At 36.3% G+C, this 20,665-nt stretch overlaps 1 protein-coding gene across 1 annotated transcript; it reads left to right on the top strand.

Annotated features, from left to right (window-relative positions):
- Positions 1-5,269: 5,269 nt before the first annotated feature.
- On the top strand, positions 5,270-13,966 carry LOC120629915 (DCN1-like protein 5). The gene is made up of 9 exons (XM_039898998.1): positions 5,270-5,504; positions 5,585-5,702; positions 8,078-8,199; positions 8,843-8,943; positions 9,416-9,544; positions 9,918-10,042; positions 10,823-11,030; positions 11,740-11,835; positions 12,428-13,966. Exons 3-8 carry the CDS (start codon positions 8,090-8,092, stop codon positions 11,814-11,816), a joined length of 750 nt encoding a protein of 249 aa, XP_039754932.1. The 5' UTR covers positions 5,270-5,504; positions 5,585-5,702; positions 8,078-8,089; the 3' UTR covers positions 11,817-11,835; positions 12,428-13,966.
- The last annotated feature ends 6,699 nt before the right edge of the window (positions 13,967-20,665 follow it).

Raw genomic sequence — 20,665 nt, 5'->3', positions numbered from 1 at the left:
ATTGAATGAATGAATGAATTCACTTTTATTGTCCACCACAGAAAAAATATATAACAGAAAACAAGAAAACTTATAGCAAGTTACATTGAGTGTGACATTTGGTGGCTTTATAGCTACATAGAAGCAGTAGAAATAGAAGCTGTGAGAGCCAGGTTGAGACTCCGGCATCACTTTCGGGGGGCCGAGTTCGAATCCCAGCACGCACCTCTTTCTTTTCTAAGTTATGTCCATTTTAAGTAATTAAATTATCACATGCTTGGAGAGCGCAAGATGAAGGAAAAAGCAATGCGAGGAAAACTGCATGCCCAATAGTTCTCTACAATTTTATCAAGTCCATCAATACGCACTGGCACTACGGCCTACCCTTCTCATTGTCGGAGAAGACCTGTGCCCTGTATTGGGCCGGAAAAGGAGTTCATAATATGATGATAGCTACATAGCGATCTCTTCCAGGCAGCTAAAGGCGTAAAGAACACAGCTGTAGACGCAAGGTACCTAGGTGGTGCAAAAACATACCATTACATATAACAGCATACCTAATAGGTATATAATAAACATTATGGAACTCTACTCTGCACTAATAAATAAATAAATAAATAAATATACTACGACAATACACACATCGCCATCTAGCCCCAAAGTGAGCGTAGCTTGTGTTATGGGTACAATGATAGCTGATGAATATTTTTTTATAAATATATTACACATAAATACTTATAATATACAGATAAACACCCAGACACTGAAAAACATTCATGTTCACCACACAAACACTCTCCAGTTGTGGGAATCGAACCCACGGCCTTGGACGCAGAAAGCAGGGTCGCTGCCCACTGCGCCACTCGGTCGTCAACTAATATTTTGAAGAAGAAAATATTTTGGTTTGTTTGTACCCAATAGGCTCCGAAAGTACTGGACCGATTTATTTACAAAAAGAAAGCTAAACTATCGCGAAGTAAGTAGTAAGACAACACAAAGTAGCAAAATGTTACCTATAAAATTCATTACTTGGCGGGCGCTGAGAACACTATCGATGATACTTTTTGTTCTAAATTTTTATTGGATCGCCGCGCCGGTAGAAACAAGAGTGGGTTCATTCATCAAGCGTATTTATATAGCAGTATAATACCTTTTAACAACAAAATTACACCATACAGATTCTCCTGCTTTTCGCGGAGTATAGCAAATTAAGCTTAAATTTCATAATACATCAAGGATTTCCGCAAATAACGGCTGCTTCTATCCAATACCACTCAACTTGATTTTTAGAGTCTCGATCCCTGTTCGAGTCCCGGCAGGAGCAGTCCAGAATTGATTATTTACGAATTTTCCTGTTTTGGTGGGAGGCTTAGGCCGAGGCTTGTTACTACCCTACCGACTCATTAAGCGACCGACCGATTAAGCGTTCCGGCACGATGTCGCGTAGAAAGCGATAAGAGATATTGCTTAAAAATAACTTCCACACTTCCTAACAGGTTAACCCGTGAAGGAGGAAGGAGGAATTATAAAGTCGATAGAACACACAAAGCGAGAAGATAGAAGATAAGATCTCTTCGGTGCCCCAGAGACTCCAAGCTTTAAGTCAATTTGGGATTGTCAACAAGTCGAGAACAGTCGAACACAGCAAGTGGTAGGAGTTGGTAAAGAGATGCCCCAGCTCAAAGATGTCAGCAGCACTCCATGTGAGGTTACCGTCCAAACGTGAGATTACAGTCGAAGGATAACTTGTAGTGATAAAAATCATACTTTTCTTACGCATAGATCAACGGGTACATACCACGATCCATGGAACTGGGTCGAAATATCGACAAATTCAAAATATTATCGTGGTATGTACCCGTTGATTTATTATTCTATTATTATTCTATTTATCTATGCTTAAGAAATGTTGGTTAACCACGAAAATCATAGTTTAAAATCTTTAATCTATCATACTTACTGGATATTTTAGATATTTTTTATATCACTACAAATTAGCCCTCGACTGTAATCTCGCGTTCTGACGGTAACCTCACACGCAGTGTATTAAACATAATAATGTTGCAGCAGACATGTCTGGGTTCTGCCAGAGAACAAATCTTTTTATCGTCTATGAAGGCTGTGATAGCCTATTGAATGCGGTGATAGCGTAGGGGTTAGGACTTCGGCTCCACTTTCGGGGGTGGTATAGACCAGACTGGAGAAAAATCAGAAATGTATTAAACCACAAACCAGTACTACCGCTGCGCTAGGGAAGTCGACAAACCATGTTTCACAACACGAGTATACTACGTAACCACCTGAACACGTTCCAAGTGTAAAATTAGCTGCCGCAGAAACTTTACGCCCATTTAAAGTAACAAATGGCAATTCGCTGCTTCGAGTCCTTATTTATTGCGATAGGATCTAAGTTAACCGCATTTTGCGATATAATTAGATATTTGTATTAAAATATGGAAAATTTCATTTACATATGTTAACAAAATATTTCCAAATTTAAGTTAATATATGTGACCACAATAATTTGAACATTAGAAGTAAAAATGAACTTGCTGTGAAATATACTAGTCTACCTAAAATTAGTACCTACAGAAATAGTAGGTATAGAATTTTAATACGGTACCCATATACGAGTAGATACACTAGCGGGTAAAATAAACTCGGCTGCCTACGCAGTTCAAAAAATTAGGCAGATTACTGACGTTGTAACAACTAGGACTGGTTTAGTTTGCGTACTTTCATAGTATAATGTCTTCTGTGATTTTATTATGGGGCAAAGCTGCTGATATTGAAAATAGCAGAAAAAAGCTGCACGGTCAATATCTTCGGTAAAAGAATTAAAGAAATAGGTATTAAACAATATATTTAACAATACAGTTTTGTAAGACAAAACATTGCTATTTTTAAACGAAAAGTGGATAACCGACTTACTCGAAATGAACATAAGTTTGTTTTTTTTTTTTTAAATATACTACGACAATACACACATCGCCACCTAGCCCAAAAGTAAGCGTAGCTTGTGTTATGGGTACTAAGATGACTGATGAATATTTTTATGAATAATATACATAAATACTTAGAATATACATATAAACACCCAGACACTGAAAAAAATTCATGCTCATCACACAAATATTTTCCAGTAGTGGGAATCGAACCCACGGCCTTGGGCTCAGAAAGCAGGGTCGCTGCAAACTGCGCCAGTCGGCCGACAATCTCATAATGCCAAGTCGCCCCTCCAGCGCCTATGGACCTTACCTACCTACGTGTCCTGTAGGTACCTCAACTTGCTGAGCAATGACGGTTCTACGGATCTCACCATTTATAAATTAATCACTTGGCAGTACTTCGAGCTCTTTCCATTGCCCGAAAAAAGACTTTACACTTTCTTATTCAAAAAATTCAAAATTCAAAATTCATTTATTTCAAGTAGGCCTAATACAAGCACTTTTGAAACGTCAAGTCTGTCCGTGTGTAGTGACTCTACCACCGGTTCGGAAGGCAGATTCTACCGAGAAGAAGCCGGCAAGAAACTCAGCAGTTGCTCTTTTCCAACATCAAAAATTTACATTTTATATTTTAACATTCATTTTTCTATCTTGTGAGAGATGAAAGCGGAGCCTGGTGCTTCCAAGCAACCTTGTCATTAAGAAACTCATCAATTGTATAATAACCTCGCTGTAATAAATGTGTTTTAACACATTCTTTAAACTTATGGATTGGTAGGTCCAAAATTACCTTATTATGAAGCCCATAGTTAAAGACCTTGATGTTTATAATCCCTTAGACAATTGCTCTGGCAATACGCATTAACAATCGAAGACTTACCTACGTCTTCTTCGAGGATAAAAGTTTATCGGAAGTGAAGCTTTTCGGATATAACTAGCCAATAGAAAATATTATAAACTACAAAATCCAAATTTACCTTGCCAGGAGTTTAACGTCGAATCTTCGTCTATTTTTTTGTTCTTCCTTAACATCCTTAATAAGCAACCAATCAACTTATGAAAATTAAGCTTAATTTGCTATACTCCGCGAAAAACAGGAGAATCTGTATGGTGTAATTTATAATTTCTTCAATCCTTATACTACACACCAAACAGATCCTCCACCAGTGCGTGGAGGGTACATTGCCGAGGGTCTGTTTGGTGTGGAGTATAAGGATTGAAGAAATTATAAATTACACCATACATATTCTCCTGCTTTTCGCGGAGTATAGCAAATTAAGCTTAAATTTCACGGCTGCTTCTATCCAATAACACTCAACTTGATTTTTAGAGTTGAGCATTGAGTTAGATGGACGGATGGAGTAACTTTTTATCGCAGAAACAAACGGTTCCCACGGGATTTGTAAAAAACCGTTCAAATGCGGACAAAGATCGCGGGCAACCGCTAGTACAATGGTCGATATAGAGTAATGAATGATGAAAGTCTATCAGTAACCGCAGACCGAGCAATAGATAAGGGAAAGTATGCTCAACAGTTTATTAACAGCTACCCGATTCAGTAATTATCAACGCTTTGCCAACTTCATACAAAACGCATAATTTGGTCACAGTTGTGAACCCATAGCAAATTTAGTATCCAGATGACAGAGCACCTCTGACTAGCAACGACACGCAACTGTTACTTGTATTATATTAATCTGTGAATAGTTTTGAGGTAGCCCATAGTCCGTTCTTCGTCCGATGCGTAAACTGTACAACGTAACATACGGTACATGACACCTCTTAGCCTCATTTCCCTACAGTAGCTCTTAACTCTTTTATCTGATCCTCATATAATTCATGCCACAGACCCTTACTAGCCGTTAACCCTGTTCATCCCTCACATCCATTTAGTATGAAGGAGCTACTATAGAAGCGTTAAATGATCTGTGAGTTGGTGAGTATCTCAGTGAGAATGGATCATTGATCTTTTGAACTCCCTGAATAAATATGGATTGAATAATGAATGATGAAGGGACTCAGATACAGGACAATACAGGACGGACTACAGAGTACAAAGTCTGTGTAGCTCAGAGCCTACCACAGACAACATAATTCTGATGGGTGAAAACCAATCTTAGTATCCTCATTGTAGATGAGAATTTAACACAATCTAAAGCATTTTTGTTAAAAATTATATTGTTTATTTAAATTCGTAATTGTATTTAACCAACAGATTACAAAAATACCCATACTTTTTAAAGTAAGAACTTTATTGTAAGTTTGAACTTTGAAGCAAAAACAAAACGTTGTATTATTTTGTTGCGCTGTGGTTTTAAAAAGTTTCGTTTGAGTTTTTCCTCTCAGCCGCTGTGTTTGCACTTTGATTTTGTAAAATTTTCTTTAAATTTGTTATGGACGGCATGTTTTATGTGTTATTAGGTCACTGAAAAGACCCATTGTACCCGTTTACAGCGTTTAACATAATAATAAGTAGTGTTTTCTTCGTATAACAGTGAAGACATCGAGTAGTACCTTAGATTCGTTTAGCAGTTTGCTTCTATGTTTTTTGTGATATTTTAGCTGTAATAATCTCAGGTACATGATTATGCCCTTGTAATGTGATTGTGATGCATGCTACGTTCTCCCTTTTTCTCCACATTGATTTTTTATTTCAGGTTATTATCGACCTGACAAGTAGACATTTTTTCCGTCAAGCTGTCCTCGCAAATTCGCAAAATAGGAGACGACAATCCATTCAAGTTCTCTAGTTTTATAACGAGTCTGCCACCTATAGTGAGTATTCGTTGCTTTGTAACGGCGCGATAGAATATCGCGAACAATTTGCAAAATTTCCGACATTTTTGAGCAAAAATCTAAACTACTGCTGCGCCTGACTTTCCTCGCGTGGGTGTCACAGCTGAAGTAATTGTACATGCATGATATAACCTAACAATAATGTCTATTATCAAAACAACACAAAAACCGATGGTTATTTACCATAACAAAGATGTACATGGATAACATTTGGATAAACAAAACCTCTTAAATATTTTGACAGTTTTAAAAGCAATGCTATCCTGTACCCTGTAAAAAACTAGAGCACTAATTTTAGACATCAAAAGTTACTTTAAAAAAAGTATATATAAAATTTATTGGTAGGAAATCATAACTTATGCTATATATACCATTATTACATAACCTGAATAATCAACAGTTTTCAACATATGAAACTGTTATTTATTTATTTATTTCCAACTTACGACTATTTTACAGGAATTTCCAATTTACAGAATATAATATAGTGAATTAAAAATAGACTAATGTGACTCAAACGAACTTAAGATGTTTGTATAAGTCACGTCAACTTTTATTGTTCTATCCAATTATAATTATAATTATGACTGCGCCAATTGGCCGTCAACATATGATGGCCAATTGGCGCAGTTTACAGCGACCCTGCTTTCTGAGTCCAAGGCTGTGGGTTCAATTCCCACTTATGGAAAATGTTTTTGTGATGAGCATGAATGTTTTTCAGTGTCTGGGTTTTATATGTATATTCTAAGTATTTATGTATATTATTCATAAAAATGTTCACAGTCATCTAAGTACCCATAACACAAGCTACGCTTACTTTGGGGCTAGATGGTGATGTGTGTATTATATTTTATTTATCTTGATCATCAGATTTGTAAGCGTAATGTCAGCAATAATGTTACGAGACTGTTATGCAAAGTGTGTGTGAATTGGAAAATTTGAATTTAAAAAAAAACAGTTAGTCTTACCCAGTTAAAATGGAATAATCCTATATTTTACTTAGGGGATAGTATGCATGTTTTGGAACCAAATTTAAATACAAATTGAAGAATGTTGAATTCATGTAGATCTTAGTTAGACCAGGTACTTATGAAGCATTCATACATATAATATGATAGTAGTTCATAATCAATTCAGTAGTTTTAGTGATTTAATACTAACAATTAAATTTAATGTAATGAATAATATACATAGATACATTAAAACATTCATGTTCATCAAACACATTTTCCAGTTGTGAGAAGAAAGCAGGGTTACTGCCCACTGTGCCAATCGGCCATGGAAAAATCTGTATTGTAGCATCTCATATTTCTTACTAGGTACAAGCAAATTAGAAGGAGCATATTTATTTCTTTAGAATATTTTCATTTTAATAAGCGTTTTTTGCTTAGCCTTTGCTTTATTGACATTATCATGTTGTGTAACAATAGTGTTATTTCTAAGAAGATTTCCAGGTTAGAATCTGCAAGGCAAGGTTGCCGTGTTGTATTGGAGGGTTATAAATGTAAACAACTGTTTGGTGTTGAAGATTATTGTATTTAATTATAATGAGAACTCCATACAATTGAAATGCAATGTTGCATACATTGCAGTTTGACATATGATGGTGGTACACCAAAAGTGCAGTGTTAGGCTTTGGGTACAATGAGCCTACACTACAAGTAGGAGTTGAGTCCTGGGAAGTACTACTGCCTTTTTTATTTCAGTAACAAAGACAGCAATATTGTTTGCTCTAAAGAATGTGTTTGTTGGTGTCATTAGAGTCACATGAGGTTTAATACCTAAGCCTCAGGTTGCTCCACAGTGTAGCACCTCATACTTTTCTTGTCCTAGCAAAGTGTTCCTCTGGTTTTAGGTGATGGTTTTCCACCTATCATCAGGTGGGCCATCTGTTTGGCCTGTGGGGTACTATAAAAAAAAAATTGGTTGGTGTTTGCTTTTATTAGTAGACACTAACCTAATAAATACATCCATCCATAGTAATAGCTTTTTATTTCAGATTTGTTGCAATTTTTTAATATTTTAATACATAATTTTCACTAGATGTAAAAGTATGAAAAAAAAAATATACATCCATCTATCTGGCTATAATGGATTTGAGATAATTTAGCTATAGTAAATAGTGCTTGAAACTTTTTATTCTTACTCCCATATTGCTGGTTGACTATTTGTTTTGTTATTGCAATAATTTTGTGTCAACTATCCTTAGGAATGCTTTATTGGTAGGATACCCACCATCTGTTTGTTCATAGAAGTAAGGATATAATCCCCTTTTAGTAAATAAGGCCGAATGCCTAATTTTCTGCTATTTCATTGCATGTCCATTGGTTTTAAACCTTTCCTCTGTTGTACAGGGTGGTAGAGCAATGCCGCGCTGCAGTAAACGCACGCGCAGCGGCGCTCCGCCCACAGAGCTGCTGCCGGGCACCACCACTCTCGAAGACCACCATCACCACAAACGCTCCCGCAACTCCAGGTACCCGTTATCATCATTATAAATTCATTTAAACATTACAATGCAGTAACAGTGCATTTAATCACTTAAAGAACAGGCTCCCTACTACCATTGCTTAAAACAGTATAATTATAATTTTGTTGTTATAAATAAGTAAATATAAATATACTATGACAATACACATATCGCCATCTAGTCCCAAAGTAACCATAGCTTGTGGTTTGGGTACTAAGATGGCTGATATTTTTATGAATAATAATGTTCGTCACACAATCATTTTCCAGTTGGGGGAATCAAACCCAAAACCTTGGACTCAGAAAGTAGGGTTGCTGCCCACTGCGCAAATAAGCCGTCATAACATGTTGTTACAGAATTATAAATCTAATTTTTAGGAAGTCAAGGTATGGTTTTAAGAAAATACTGTTTTATGCAAAAATACTAACAACCTGGAACCAAGCAATGTCAACATATGAAGAAAATTGATGTGTCAATCTATTATTATTAAGCTTGAGAATTTGTATATTCGAATGCACTATTCCTGGCACTGCACTGATTGTAAAATCATAACACAATACATTGTCCATAAGATTAAAAGACGATTATGTGTACTTTGTGATCATTAACAATCACAATTCAGATAATTTTACATTTTGCTTTCTTGCAGTTCACGAAGACATTCCAAATCTGAAGACACCAGTTTTAGTGCCAAAAAATGTTTAACATGGTTTAAAGAATACACAACAGTCTCAGAGCCAGATGTATTAGGTATGATATTCACGGAGCAATTTTATTTTTTTAAATAACCTTTAGCAGAGGGCTGTCTGATCTCTTAATAGGCTATAGCAAGTTACCAATAAACCAATTGTATTGAAGATACTTACAATGCAATACTATATAAAAGTCAATGAGTGATATTGGATCAATAAACTTTAATAATACATTTTTTCTTTAAAATTCAGTACTATGTACTTGGCATGCGTTAAGAAAACTATTGGTGAAACATAAATATTATATACTACATGATTAAAGTTCTCATTTTTACCTAAAAACAAGGCTGTGAGGAAATATATCTAACTATCATAGTTAAGTCACAATAGCAGCTTTTGTGTTTTAACATTTTATTTCTACCAATTTATGCAGGTTGATACAAAAGTTATATGTCTTGTAGTGCAGTATTTTGTTCAGCAGATTCTTATTAAAAAAATAGTTTTATTGAATTTTGAATTAATTATTTCAGGTCCAGAAGGCATGGAAAAATTTTGTGAGGACTTAAGTGTGGACCCAGAGAATGTTGTGATGCTGGTCATTGCATACAAAATGGGAGCAAAACAAATGGGATTCTTCACCCAAGAGGAGTGGATCAAAGGTATTGTATTAATGGACATCGGACAACAGAGTACAGCAGAGCAGAGCATTTAATATTATATATTTACCTGAATCCAACGTTTGTGGAGCTGACATAATAATAATAGTAAATATATTATATATAATTATGAATCCCATATGAGTTTTGTGGTTTTCTCATAAATTAAATTGTATTACACCCCTCTTTCTGTGTACTAGACAAAAAGTAGCATAAACTTTGTCTGTTTATTTCAGCTAAGTGGAGAATATACACACACACACACACAGCACGTAATTAGTTCAGGCACAGACTAGAAAGTGTTAGAAAGGCTGTGGAATATGAAAGATTATTGATGGAGAACAACATACGTTAATACAACTTCTTTTTGTTGCAGGTCTAACAGAACTCCAGTGTGATAGTGTACACAAACTGCAAAACAAATTAGAATATTTACGCTGTTTACTCAATGACCCATACATGTTTAAGGCTGTATACAGATATTCATATGATTTTGCTAGGGTAAGTGACATTGAGCATTTCAGAACTATACTTTGATACTTTGTAAAAATCAATGAGTGATTTACAATCAGAACAGATCAAGTATTTACTCTATATCCCAAACATGTTTACAGATATTCATATGTTTTTGCTAAATTCAATGTAACAATCGAAGCGGTGATAGCGTATTGGTTAGGAGCTCGACTTCAATTTTAGGGCGCTCAGCTCAGATTAGGAGTTGTGTGCGTTTTAAGCAATTAAAATATTACTTGCTTCAACGGTGAAGGATAACATCGTGAGGAAATCTGCATGAAAGGCGTGTGGTCAAAAATTTTGTGCACGCTACTGGTTGGAGCTGCACTCTGCATCGCCTCGTTACGTGTCAAACATTGTTTAACGGTTGTTTTGTTAGTGTTCGACGCTTTGCTCAACGTAATCTTTGTTCTTAATCGCTCGCTTTTGGCGCAATGGCCGTGGCTAGTAACTTTTTACGTTTTTGCCGTCGTATTCAAAGTAATTCATATGTCGAATCACAATTTCTTTATTCAAAAAGCCTCCTGATTACACTTTTGATGCGTACATACAGTAGTGAGATGATACTGATAATTAAATTCGTAAACTTGAAACTAAATCTACGTAGATTTACTTATAAGTTTTAGACAAACTGCCTGGTAAATAAATAAATTAATGAATGAAAGAATGATCGAACGAACGAACGACTGAATGACAGAACGAACAAATGAATGAATGATTAAATAGATTAAATAAATAAATAATATAACCCGACCCGTGCCGTTGCAGGACAAGGACCAGCGGTCGCTGGACACGAGCACGGCGAGGGCGCTGCTGGGCGTGTTGCTGCCGCGCTGGGCGCTGCGGCCGCAGCTGTCCGAGTTCCTGTCGCGCGAGCGGCGCTACCGCGTCGTCAACCGCGACCAGTGGTGCAACATCCTCGAGTTCAGCCGCACCGTGGACGTGCAGCTCACCACCTACGACGCGGACGGCGCCTGTGAGTTCCACCCGGGTGCCGTCACGTAGCGGTGACGTTACATGGCGGTGCCGTCACATAGTGATGCCGTCAGATAGCGGTGCCATCTGATAGCGGTGCCGTCACGTAGCGTCGCCGTCACATAACGGTGCGGTCACATAGCGGTGCAGTCACATAGCAGTGCCGTCTCATAGCGGTGCCGTCACATAACGATGCCGTTATATAGCGGTGCCGTCGCATAGCGGTGCCGTCATATAACGATGCCGTCACATAGCAGTGCCGTCTCATACCAGTGCCGCCACATAGCGGTGCCGTCACATAACGATGCCGTCACATAGCAGTGCGGTCACATAGCGATCACGTCATATAGCGTCCGTATCATATTGACGCCAATTAAATATTTTTTTTCGAATACAAAAAAAAAACTAAATTAAAAATTCATTTATTTGAAGTAGGCCTACTTTATAAGTACTTTTGAAACGTCAAGTATGTCTGTTTGTAGTGTACTCTACCACCGGTTCGGAAAGCAGATTCTACCGAGAAGAGCCGGCAAAGAACTCAGTAGTTGCTCTTTTCAAACATGAACATTCGCTAATTTTTCTATCTTGCGAGAGATGAGACCGAAGCTGGCTGTTTTATTACGTGGGAACCGTTTGTTTTCCGGGGATAAAAAGTAGCTAATGTTACTCTCCCTCCTTTCAACTATGCTATGAATATAATATTATTACAGGGCCGGTGATGCTAGATGAGTTCGTGGAATGGCTGCGAGCGGAGCGTGCGGGGGGATCTACCATGTTGGCCAGCTGAGACAGTGCGTTGCTAGAAGGTACACTTTGAGACTACAAAACTATTAGTATGTATGTATTATGAATATATAGTGAGTCAACATGTTCGTATACTCATTGAAAGTACCGGTGCGCAAACAATGCCGAACCGGGTTATCTCTTTTTACTCATTACATAAATGCTTTTTATTAATTAAATAGTTAAAAAGGGCTGAGCGTGACTGCCGAAATAAATTTTACTTGACACTACCCAGTTCGCCCGTTTTACCGTTTTCGGTAAAACTTTAGTGTTCCCGGGCTAAAAAGTATCCTATATAACATGCCCCAACATTTCATTTTCCTCATCAGTGTTTCCTGATTCTTAAAACCTGAGCTCCTTTAGAGCAAGAGTTCCATCATATGCCCCATCTCGAGCCACCAGCTGAGAATCATTAAGCCTATTTCTAAAAAAGACCTGGCCTGGAAGCCTAATGCTACTGAGGGTTGGAAACCTTTATTCCATAACATAAGTCCGAAGATTCCAGATCAGTCCCCGAATTCGGTCCAACTGAAAGGAAACCCGAAGTCTTACCAATTAGGCTATCAGCGCTTTTAAATAAGTGCCGATTTTAAGTTTTAAAAAAATTGTCCATAGTTGCGGTCTCGTCGCGCCAGTCGCGTCGCGTGTCAGTGTGACGCAAGTCGCGGCGACAGCGTAGCGCTCCTGTATATTGTTGATGTTGCGGAGCATTCGAAATGTATCCATCTATTCTACACTGTGTATATTATTATGATTTTCTCGTCGACCTGCATTGTCCTTTTTTTCAAATAATAAGTCAATTTTGGCATACTTGATAGTTAGTTTGTACGAGGTTTGTTTGTTACGTCGACAATATTCTTTAGCGCAGAATGAAAAATTATGACCCCAGGTAATCTAGGGGTTCCTGAGGGGTAACCTGTTCTGAATCACTGCCTGTTTAACAGAAAAATTAAATGCCAAAGCTTTATAGCAGTGAAATTATCAAATTAAAAACTCCCTTTATAAAAATAGAGCTATACAAAGCACTTACAATCGTTAATTTCTACCTATAACTAAAAGGATTCATAACACCCTGTGTGTTATGAATCCTTTTAGTATATTTTGTTCCCACTGTCTAATATGAATAAACACAGTGTAGTATGATTAACTGTTTATATATATTAAAATACTATGAAATAATCTACAGCTGAGTAAATTGTAAATACCAATGAAAAATGGGCCTTATTACTTTATATTTAGATTTTGAAATACAGCAACAAATCAGGTTGTCTCGCTCTAGGAGTGGACGCGTTACCAATCACCAATGGGAGATGAAGACATTTCGCGCTGAGCTATGATTGGCTATAATATTTTCATGCCTAAGAATGTCTCTGTAGTACATTTTCGTGTACTTATAAAAGTGACAGTACAGTTATTACCTGTAGAGATTATAGACCCCATACATAAGGGCCCAAAGTTTGCTAATACAATAATAATTGTGTGTTAGCGGTCGATCAACGACGTCATAGTACTAATAAAAAATTTAAATGAAATAACGCGAATCATTTTTTTTATTTTATATAAGCACCGGAGGTGGTGCTTTCTTCTTTTTTTCTCTATGCTTGTGTTTTTCACGCCATTGGTTGCCTTAAAGAGATCGCCGCGGAATTTCATACGCTCTGTTGTGTTTTTTCGTATATTTCTGTGTCTTAGCTTCGTGTACAATAAAGGTGTACTCATTTATTCATTATTTTCATTAGTACTATAAATTGATCGACTACTGAGATTGCAATAACAGACTTGGGGGCCCGGGGTGAAAGAATGCGAACCCACCTAATTAGGCAATTTAGAACTAAAATAACTTTTATTGTGAAGCCATTCAACCTGAGTTTATGACATAAAAGTCAAATTTTTCTTAGTGTCTTGTAATGTAAACAATATTGTTGTTACTTATAAGTGTAAAGGATTGTTTATATTACAAGACAAGTGAGAGTAAATTATCGTTAATTCAGGTTGGATCGCTGGAAAACTGGCCAGAATCTGAGGCCTAGAATGATAAGAGATATTGACATTTGCCACCTAATATTCTATTATTTACTTGGTTGCCAAAACTTGGCCTGCCAAGGGGTGCCATTCCTCTATTTAATGAATAAAGATTGAATTCGTAGCATGTTTGTCTATGAGTTTCAGTTTACAGATGATGCGAAAAAAAATTATGTAGGTTCATAAAATAAATGTGACGTCATAGTTTATTGGTCGATACCGATAGAAAAACGTCTTTAGGAACTCTTTCAATATCTAAACATAGTGTTATATTTGTTAAAGCCCTCCTGTGTAAACAGCGGCGTTACACTAAAGTGTCTATATGTAGAGTTGTCAAATATTGACATTTGGTCGACCATATAAACTGGCAAATTAAAGCTGACGCAGATGTGACAGGTGGTCTGGTGAACCGCCACCGAATTCCTGGAAATCGGAGCACTAGTTAAACACTATAGGTACTTAAATAACGTAGCAAGAAAGTTTGTTTTGTTAAACTCTCTCCACCCGGCGTGGTATTGCTTTCCCAGGTTAAAATCACACTTGTCCGTTGCTGCGTGAAATGAAATTAATCGTATGATTGTTATCAGCGGTTGCGTATAAAATAATGTACAAATTCAGTCGTGCAAATACGACCTTATTGTGCCAAAAGGGACTTGTTATCTGTTAAACATTTAAACATACTGTTCAACATAACAAACTGATCTATAGCCTGTCACGAAGTTATATATCTGGCGCAGGGAATTATGAAAACCAGGGATTTCGGAAACCCCTAGAGTTTATGTTACATCACATAACTTTATCGGTATACAGTACACTTGTGTTGTAATAACAATCTTTTCATAACTCTTAGTGTAAATATGTTTTAAAAATAGAAAAAAACAAGTGAAAATATTCTTAACATTAAGAAGCAGGTAAAAGAAAATCGATGTATTACGGTTGCATGACTATATTCTGCAAAAATACAAATACAAAATATTAAAATTATTAGTTTTTGAAAGAGATCACTTCCGATGGTTTTTGGTATAAAAATATCTGCTGCTCGTAGCTCCAATGGCTCCGGCCCTTAAAGCAATGTTACTAAAGATCGGGGTCGTTCGGACTAACCCATTATTAGTCTATAAGTCCACCATAATCGGAAGCGTCGAGCCGAGCCGAGGACCAAGTCCTCGCAGGAGGCACCCTCGGATCGTTTCCAACGGGAACGTTTTGAGGGGAACGCCCCTCATCTCGGCGAGCCCTCGGACACTTCTCATGGCGAGCTTTCACGATCGCCTCATCTCACCGGTGACGCTAAAGGTGGTGAAGCTATTGTCCTTCCGAAAAATGAAATCTTAGGAAAACAATACACGGATTAAGGCTGGCCTCACGCAGCCGGCATATCTCTCTGAATTCATCATCTTTAAATCCAGCGCCATGGCTTACACATATCTTAACAATTCTGATAATAATAATGTTTCATTTATTTGCATTCAACATGGGCTACGTAAAATACATGTGGTAAATAGTTACAAAATATAATTGGTCCGAAGAGATTGATAAGTAGTCTTGAGATTCATAATCTTATTCCGGTGTGAGCCGTACTATTCAAATGTATGGGAATATGTTAGTTATGAAATCATAATCTCAAAAATCCGGACGGGACTCCGGACCGCTCGTCAGTATCATTCTTACAGATTGATCTGAGAAATTTATAATCTGAAAAAGTTGAATGTGTGTGGAGCATACTAACTTGACGCCCAAGGCCCACAACTGGACAATGTTTGTGTGGTGAACATGAATGTTTTTCAGTGTCTGGATGTTTATCTATATATTATTAGTATTTATGTAGGTATATTATTCATAAAATAATTCATCAGTTATCTTATTACGAATAACACAAGCTACGCTTACTTTGGGACTAGATGGTGATGTGTGTATATTTATTTATTATTTGTATATACGAACATTTATTTTACGAATATTTAACACTTATTACATAAATACGAATTCAGAGAGACATTCCGGCTGTGAGGCCAACCTTAATTGATCGTAGCTAGAAGTTGCGACAGTATAAGGCTCCTGGGGCATGTAACAGTTTAAAAGTTTTTTTATGAAAAGTTAGTTAATCTTTTACATATGGTTATACATATGGTTGGCCCTAAAGGGCCATTATAAAGTGGAATTCGAAGCGCTTTATCCGAATTTTCATATAAATATGACCAAAATAAGGTATACGGAATAAATAACACTAACAGTTTACAAAAACAGATGTACAGTAATTATTTGAGCTTAATTTGCTACAATCGGTGACGCCCAAAACTCATTTGTGCTAGTCTGCATCTCCTTAGCCATCGTACCAAATTGTGCGTTAAATGGATAGCGGGGAATCTGTTCGGTGTGACGTATATAGAAAAGTTTGGCGTCACGAATCTCGGCAGATGTGAAACATCAAAGTCTATAGATGAATTAATCTTATTTTAATACAGAATATAATTACAAAACAATTAAACGCAGTCGCGTAAATCATGACGCCATAATAGTGTCATGCCGCTTGCTGTAACGACACACAGGCGATTAATACCAAAGCGCGCCAATATGTTCCACATCAAAAACAAATGAATAGATTTGTCGCGGATTAAAAAAATAATGAAGTATAAATTTAATTTTAAGTCGAATCAAAAATCGTTTCTGAACCCAAATCCGTAATCATAAGTGTTCATTTTCTGTTTCAACTTAAATTTTATTTTTACTTTGTGTTTAATTTAATTCCAAGTTGTGTACACATACTTATATTATATTTAGATCTACCTTCAGTTATTACCTGTTTCGTGTACCTAATAACAATAAAAAATAAACAAGGCGATGCCTGGGTTTAGTGAAAACGGGTATTAGAATCTTTTTTTTTAAACCCATTTAACCTAATAGAGGCCTTGCTTAGTTAGTCTCTGATTTAGTATGAGGATGCAACATGAATGAGTCTCGATTTATTCTTTACGTCTAGAAAAGCCCTTTTATACAATTTCTTCTGGGTCTTTTTTTGCAATGCACAAATAAACCGAAAGATAAACATTTATGATAAAAATTGTTTGAGTTCAAACCAATAATAATTTAAAATAGTACCTACTAATACATTTATTTTTGCGTGCTTCGGTAATTACTTTGCTTAATGTGATATATCAGGAATGGGGAGATTTTAAGAGGAGTAAGCATTCATTCACAAGCTTTGTATTATATGCTTTAGTACGGGCGTTAGAAGACGCATGTCTAAAATACTTCGTAAGGCTTATTCGTATAAATGCGTTTGGTGTCTAGACTATTCCAATCTAATCTCAACTTGGGTACCTTCATGGCGGGGGTGAATAGGCATTTTATAGGCAAGCGCGCTCCAACCATTCAACAGCATTGCTTTCCATAAGGCTTAATTGTCGTCAAAAGGAAGCCTTAAAACCATCAAAACACGTAGTCGATTTATATGATATAAAGAATTTATAAAAGAATAATTTACTTTATCGAAAGTATCTTAAGAACTAATGAGAACTAAGAAAATGCATTAATGTTAAAAATCAAAAAGCTTTGTACTCTAAATTTGATCTAGCTAACTGCTAAATCGCACAGCTCTGGTATAAAAGTAGTCATAAACTAATAACTGCATAACAGTGTATCAAACGTGCCTTCGAAATTGTTAGCGCGTATTATGTCTTAGGTTTGTCAAATAATATATGTTTTCATCACACTTGCTAAAAATTTAAAATATCTAGTTTAAGTAAGAAAGCAGTTATAGTAGATTTGCCTCCGCCAAAAATAATAATCGAGGCCTGTTGGCAACAAAATCTAGTGAGCGGCCTCTGAATCTTTCGTACAGTGAAAAAACAGCAACAATTGTCAGTTATTTTCTAAGAACGTACCTATTTGAAAGTTTAGCCTGTTTTTTACCCCGCAAGTGTGATGAAAACGTCTGCATTGATCTTTACACTCTCTGCTTCCCTATCGCGCCCCTCACAGCTCGCGCGCTCAATACCGTCTCGACTGTAAATTATCATTTAGCATACTTATATCATAAACTACTATACTTAATGTATTTAGTTAAATTATTTTATAACGTCTAGCCCACCGAAATCATAATAATATATTGTTCCAATAATGCTGGAAACACCTCGCCCGTGTCGCATCGTTAAAGTGCGACGTTTGGTGGTCATCGTTTCTTTACTTTATTCTACTATAAGTTTGCTCTTGACTGCAATCTCTGGTAAGTGAGGATGCAGTCTAAAATAAAAGCAGGCGGTTATATTAAACTCATACTCTTAATATAAATTTTAATCCAAATGTGTAATCTATTCTCTTACACAACCACACTTCTGATTATGAAACCAAATTCGCACCACAAAAGCGGATATAAATTAACAAGGAAAGCATTCGGAAAAATCTTTTTATTGGTCGGTAGACAACGCATTGGCGACTTTAGAATTTTTTTAAACGTATATGATATCGTCTGGTAATTTTTATTGTTCATTATACTGCCAGCGCTGGCCGGTAAAATTCACTTGTCATTTTCACTTGTCACATTCAGTTGCCTACGGGGATTTCCCGCACAACCCCCGAGGACAAGTTGGGCAAAACTATGGAGGGTAGAGGTAAGGAGAGTCACCTGTGTATATGAAAAAGTGTCGTCAAAATGTATTAAATTAGGATGGCGCCACATTTGCATCAGGGTAACTCTTAAAAGAAGCGCCAAATATAAATATTGTTAGAGTAGGCTTGAAAAATAAACAAGGAAGTATGGAGATACAAGGAAGTAAGGTTATATTTACCACAATATTTTGTACAACGTAAGTTGTTGAAATTCTCAATAATTAACTACTTTAGTCGATAATGACATTAAATTTTTTAACTCGGCATACTTCAATTCATCTACGATTGCTACATTCATACCATACCCTGTGCATCCACCAGCGCCATTGTGGAGGATTTTGGAACTGTTATTTAGCGCAACAACTGGACACTTTTTCAACTTTTCTCCCATATAAGATGACTCTCCTTACCTCTAACCTTCAAAGGCAAAACTAATCGGGTCGCGTCACCGACATGCGACATGCTAATCGTGTTTGACGCGGCCAAAGACTCTAAAATATTTTATATAGTATTAAGTTCTGTCTGCAGTCCCCGTTTCTGCTTATTATTTTTTTTATCCTAACACCGTTATATAACACCGAAGAATAACCGATGCAAAAATCTCGTGCCCTCATCCATTATCGGCTACTCGTTTTATAATTATTTAATCAAATGTCAAAAACCAGATTAAAACAACATAAATATCACTGTGTAGATATCTGTTTTTTTTTATAATAATTATTGTAAATATATCTGGCAACACTCAATATATATAGTTTTACATGAGAAGTTGTCAAATATTGAAATGCCAGTATAAATAAAATGTTCAACACCCAAATAACAAAACGCCTATTTTAATTTAAGCGCATCTTAAATTTATAATTTAGGCAAACAGCAAACGTTATAATATCCTCATTTATTTTAGATGCGCTTAGCTATAATAGGTGTTTTAGTATTTGGCCATAAACGTAGGTTATCGATATGAACTCGACTGAAAAGCTTTCTACTTTAAGTGTCGCTAACTTCAGAGACTAATTTGCATTTTTTTTGTAATAGTTTTGTCGAGTTCCAAAGCCTGTTAAAAACAGCAGCTATATTATCTGTGAAATAATGGTGGCATTATGAAATGTCGAAATATTCGCGCTTTTTCCCCCATAAATGTTTGGGTGCCGAATTCATTTTAAGGTCTTGTACGAAAATATTTTACGTGTGATATATTTAATATCAGTAGCTAAATCTACGTTACATTATCCTATATCAATTTCAATTTTTAAACATGGCAACTTATTCGGGTGTTGCCATTTTAAATAAGAATATTCGAACAAGAAATATACACAATGGGAAATGTTTTCATGCAAGAAATGTATTTTATTTAATTTAATTATTTATGTAAGTAGATTTAAAATTTATTTTTAGTGTATTTTCAAAAAAAAAGGGTGCATTTCCATTTGTATAATTATAAGACGCATGCCAAAATGCCTATATTCAGGCCTATAATGCATAATTATGTACAAATAGCATGCCAGTAATCGCCGCATGCGCAATTTGCGCAGAGGTCGCTACCTCTAATTTGACTCAACAAAGGCCAATGAATAGTGATTTATTGGTGTAAAAAAATGCATTTGAGAGAAAAGCACACTGATACGTCTTTTATCCTTCGTTGAAAGTTGGTTTACATAAAAAATTGTTTTCCAAAACCTTTGTTCACCGCCTGCGACGGACGGGGATTACCCATATACACTGTATAAAAGGAATCCCCTCAGTCGGGCTACCAGTGGAAATACGCCCGAAACAGGCTTTTGAACTTTGCAACACCGACGCTCTGGATAAAGTTCCCATAGACTAGCTCTTCTAGTCTAAAATTAGGCTTAGGTGTAGATATGGTTTTTTATAAGACATGTAGGTAGTATTTTCAAATTCTCTTTGATTGTAACGAATACGGTATGTTCTGTAAGAATGCGGTATAAACAAAATTAATCTCGAAAACATTTTAGGCCCCCCTTGTACCAAATGTCATTGCAAGAGAAATAAATCGTTAAAAAAATGATGTACCCATGTTTTTGTCACACCTATCCCATATCCTTAAATTAAGTTTGGTGTTTACTTATATCTTTTTGTATTCCGCTACTATATACTGATTATGCAATCTAAGTATAATTTATGATGCAGTCTAAGATGGAAACGGACTAACCTGTTAAGTGTATTGCAATTATTCAAACCCACACCCAAATCACTTTCTTTATG

This window comes from Pararge aegeria, chromosome 15, assembly GCF_905163445.1.
Source record: "Pararge aegeria chromosome 15, ilParAegt1.1, whole genome shotgun sequence".
NCBI classification, from domain to species: Eukaryota; Metazoa; Arthropoda; class Insecta; order Lepidoptera; family Nymphalidae; genus Pararge; species Pararge aegeria.
This window is presented reverse-complemented; position numbering and strand designations above follow the sequence as displayed.

Bases quoted from the DNA above. Each gene is read 5' to 3' on its own strand.
- LOC120629915 (XM_039898998.1), top strand. From the start codon at position 8,090: ATGCCGCGCTGCAGTAAACGCACGCGCAGCGGCGCTCCGCCCACAGAG. The intron at 10,043-10,822 runs GTAAGTGACATT...GTGCCGTTGCAG, and splicing joins ATTCATATGATTTTGCTAGG to GACAAGGACCAGCGGTCGCT. The intron at 11,031-11,739 runs GTGAGTTCCACC...ATATTATTACAG, and splicing joins CTACGACGCGGACGGCGCCT to GGCCGGTGATGCTAGATGAG.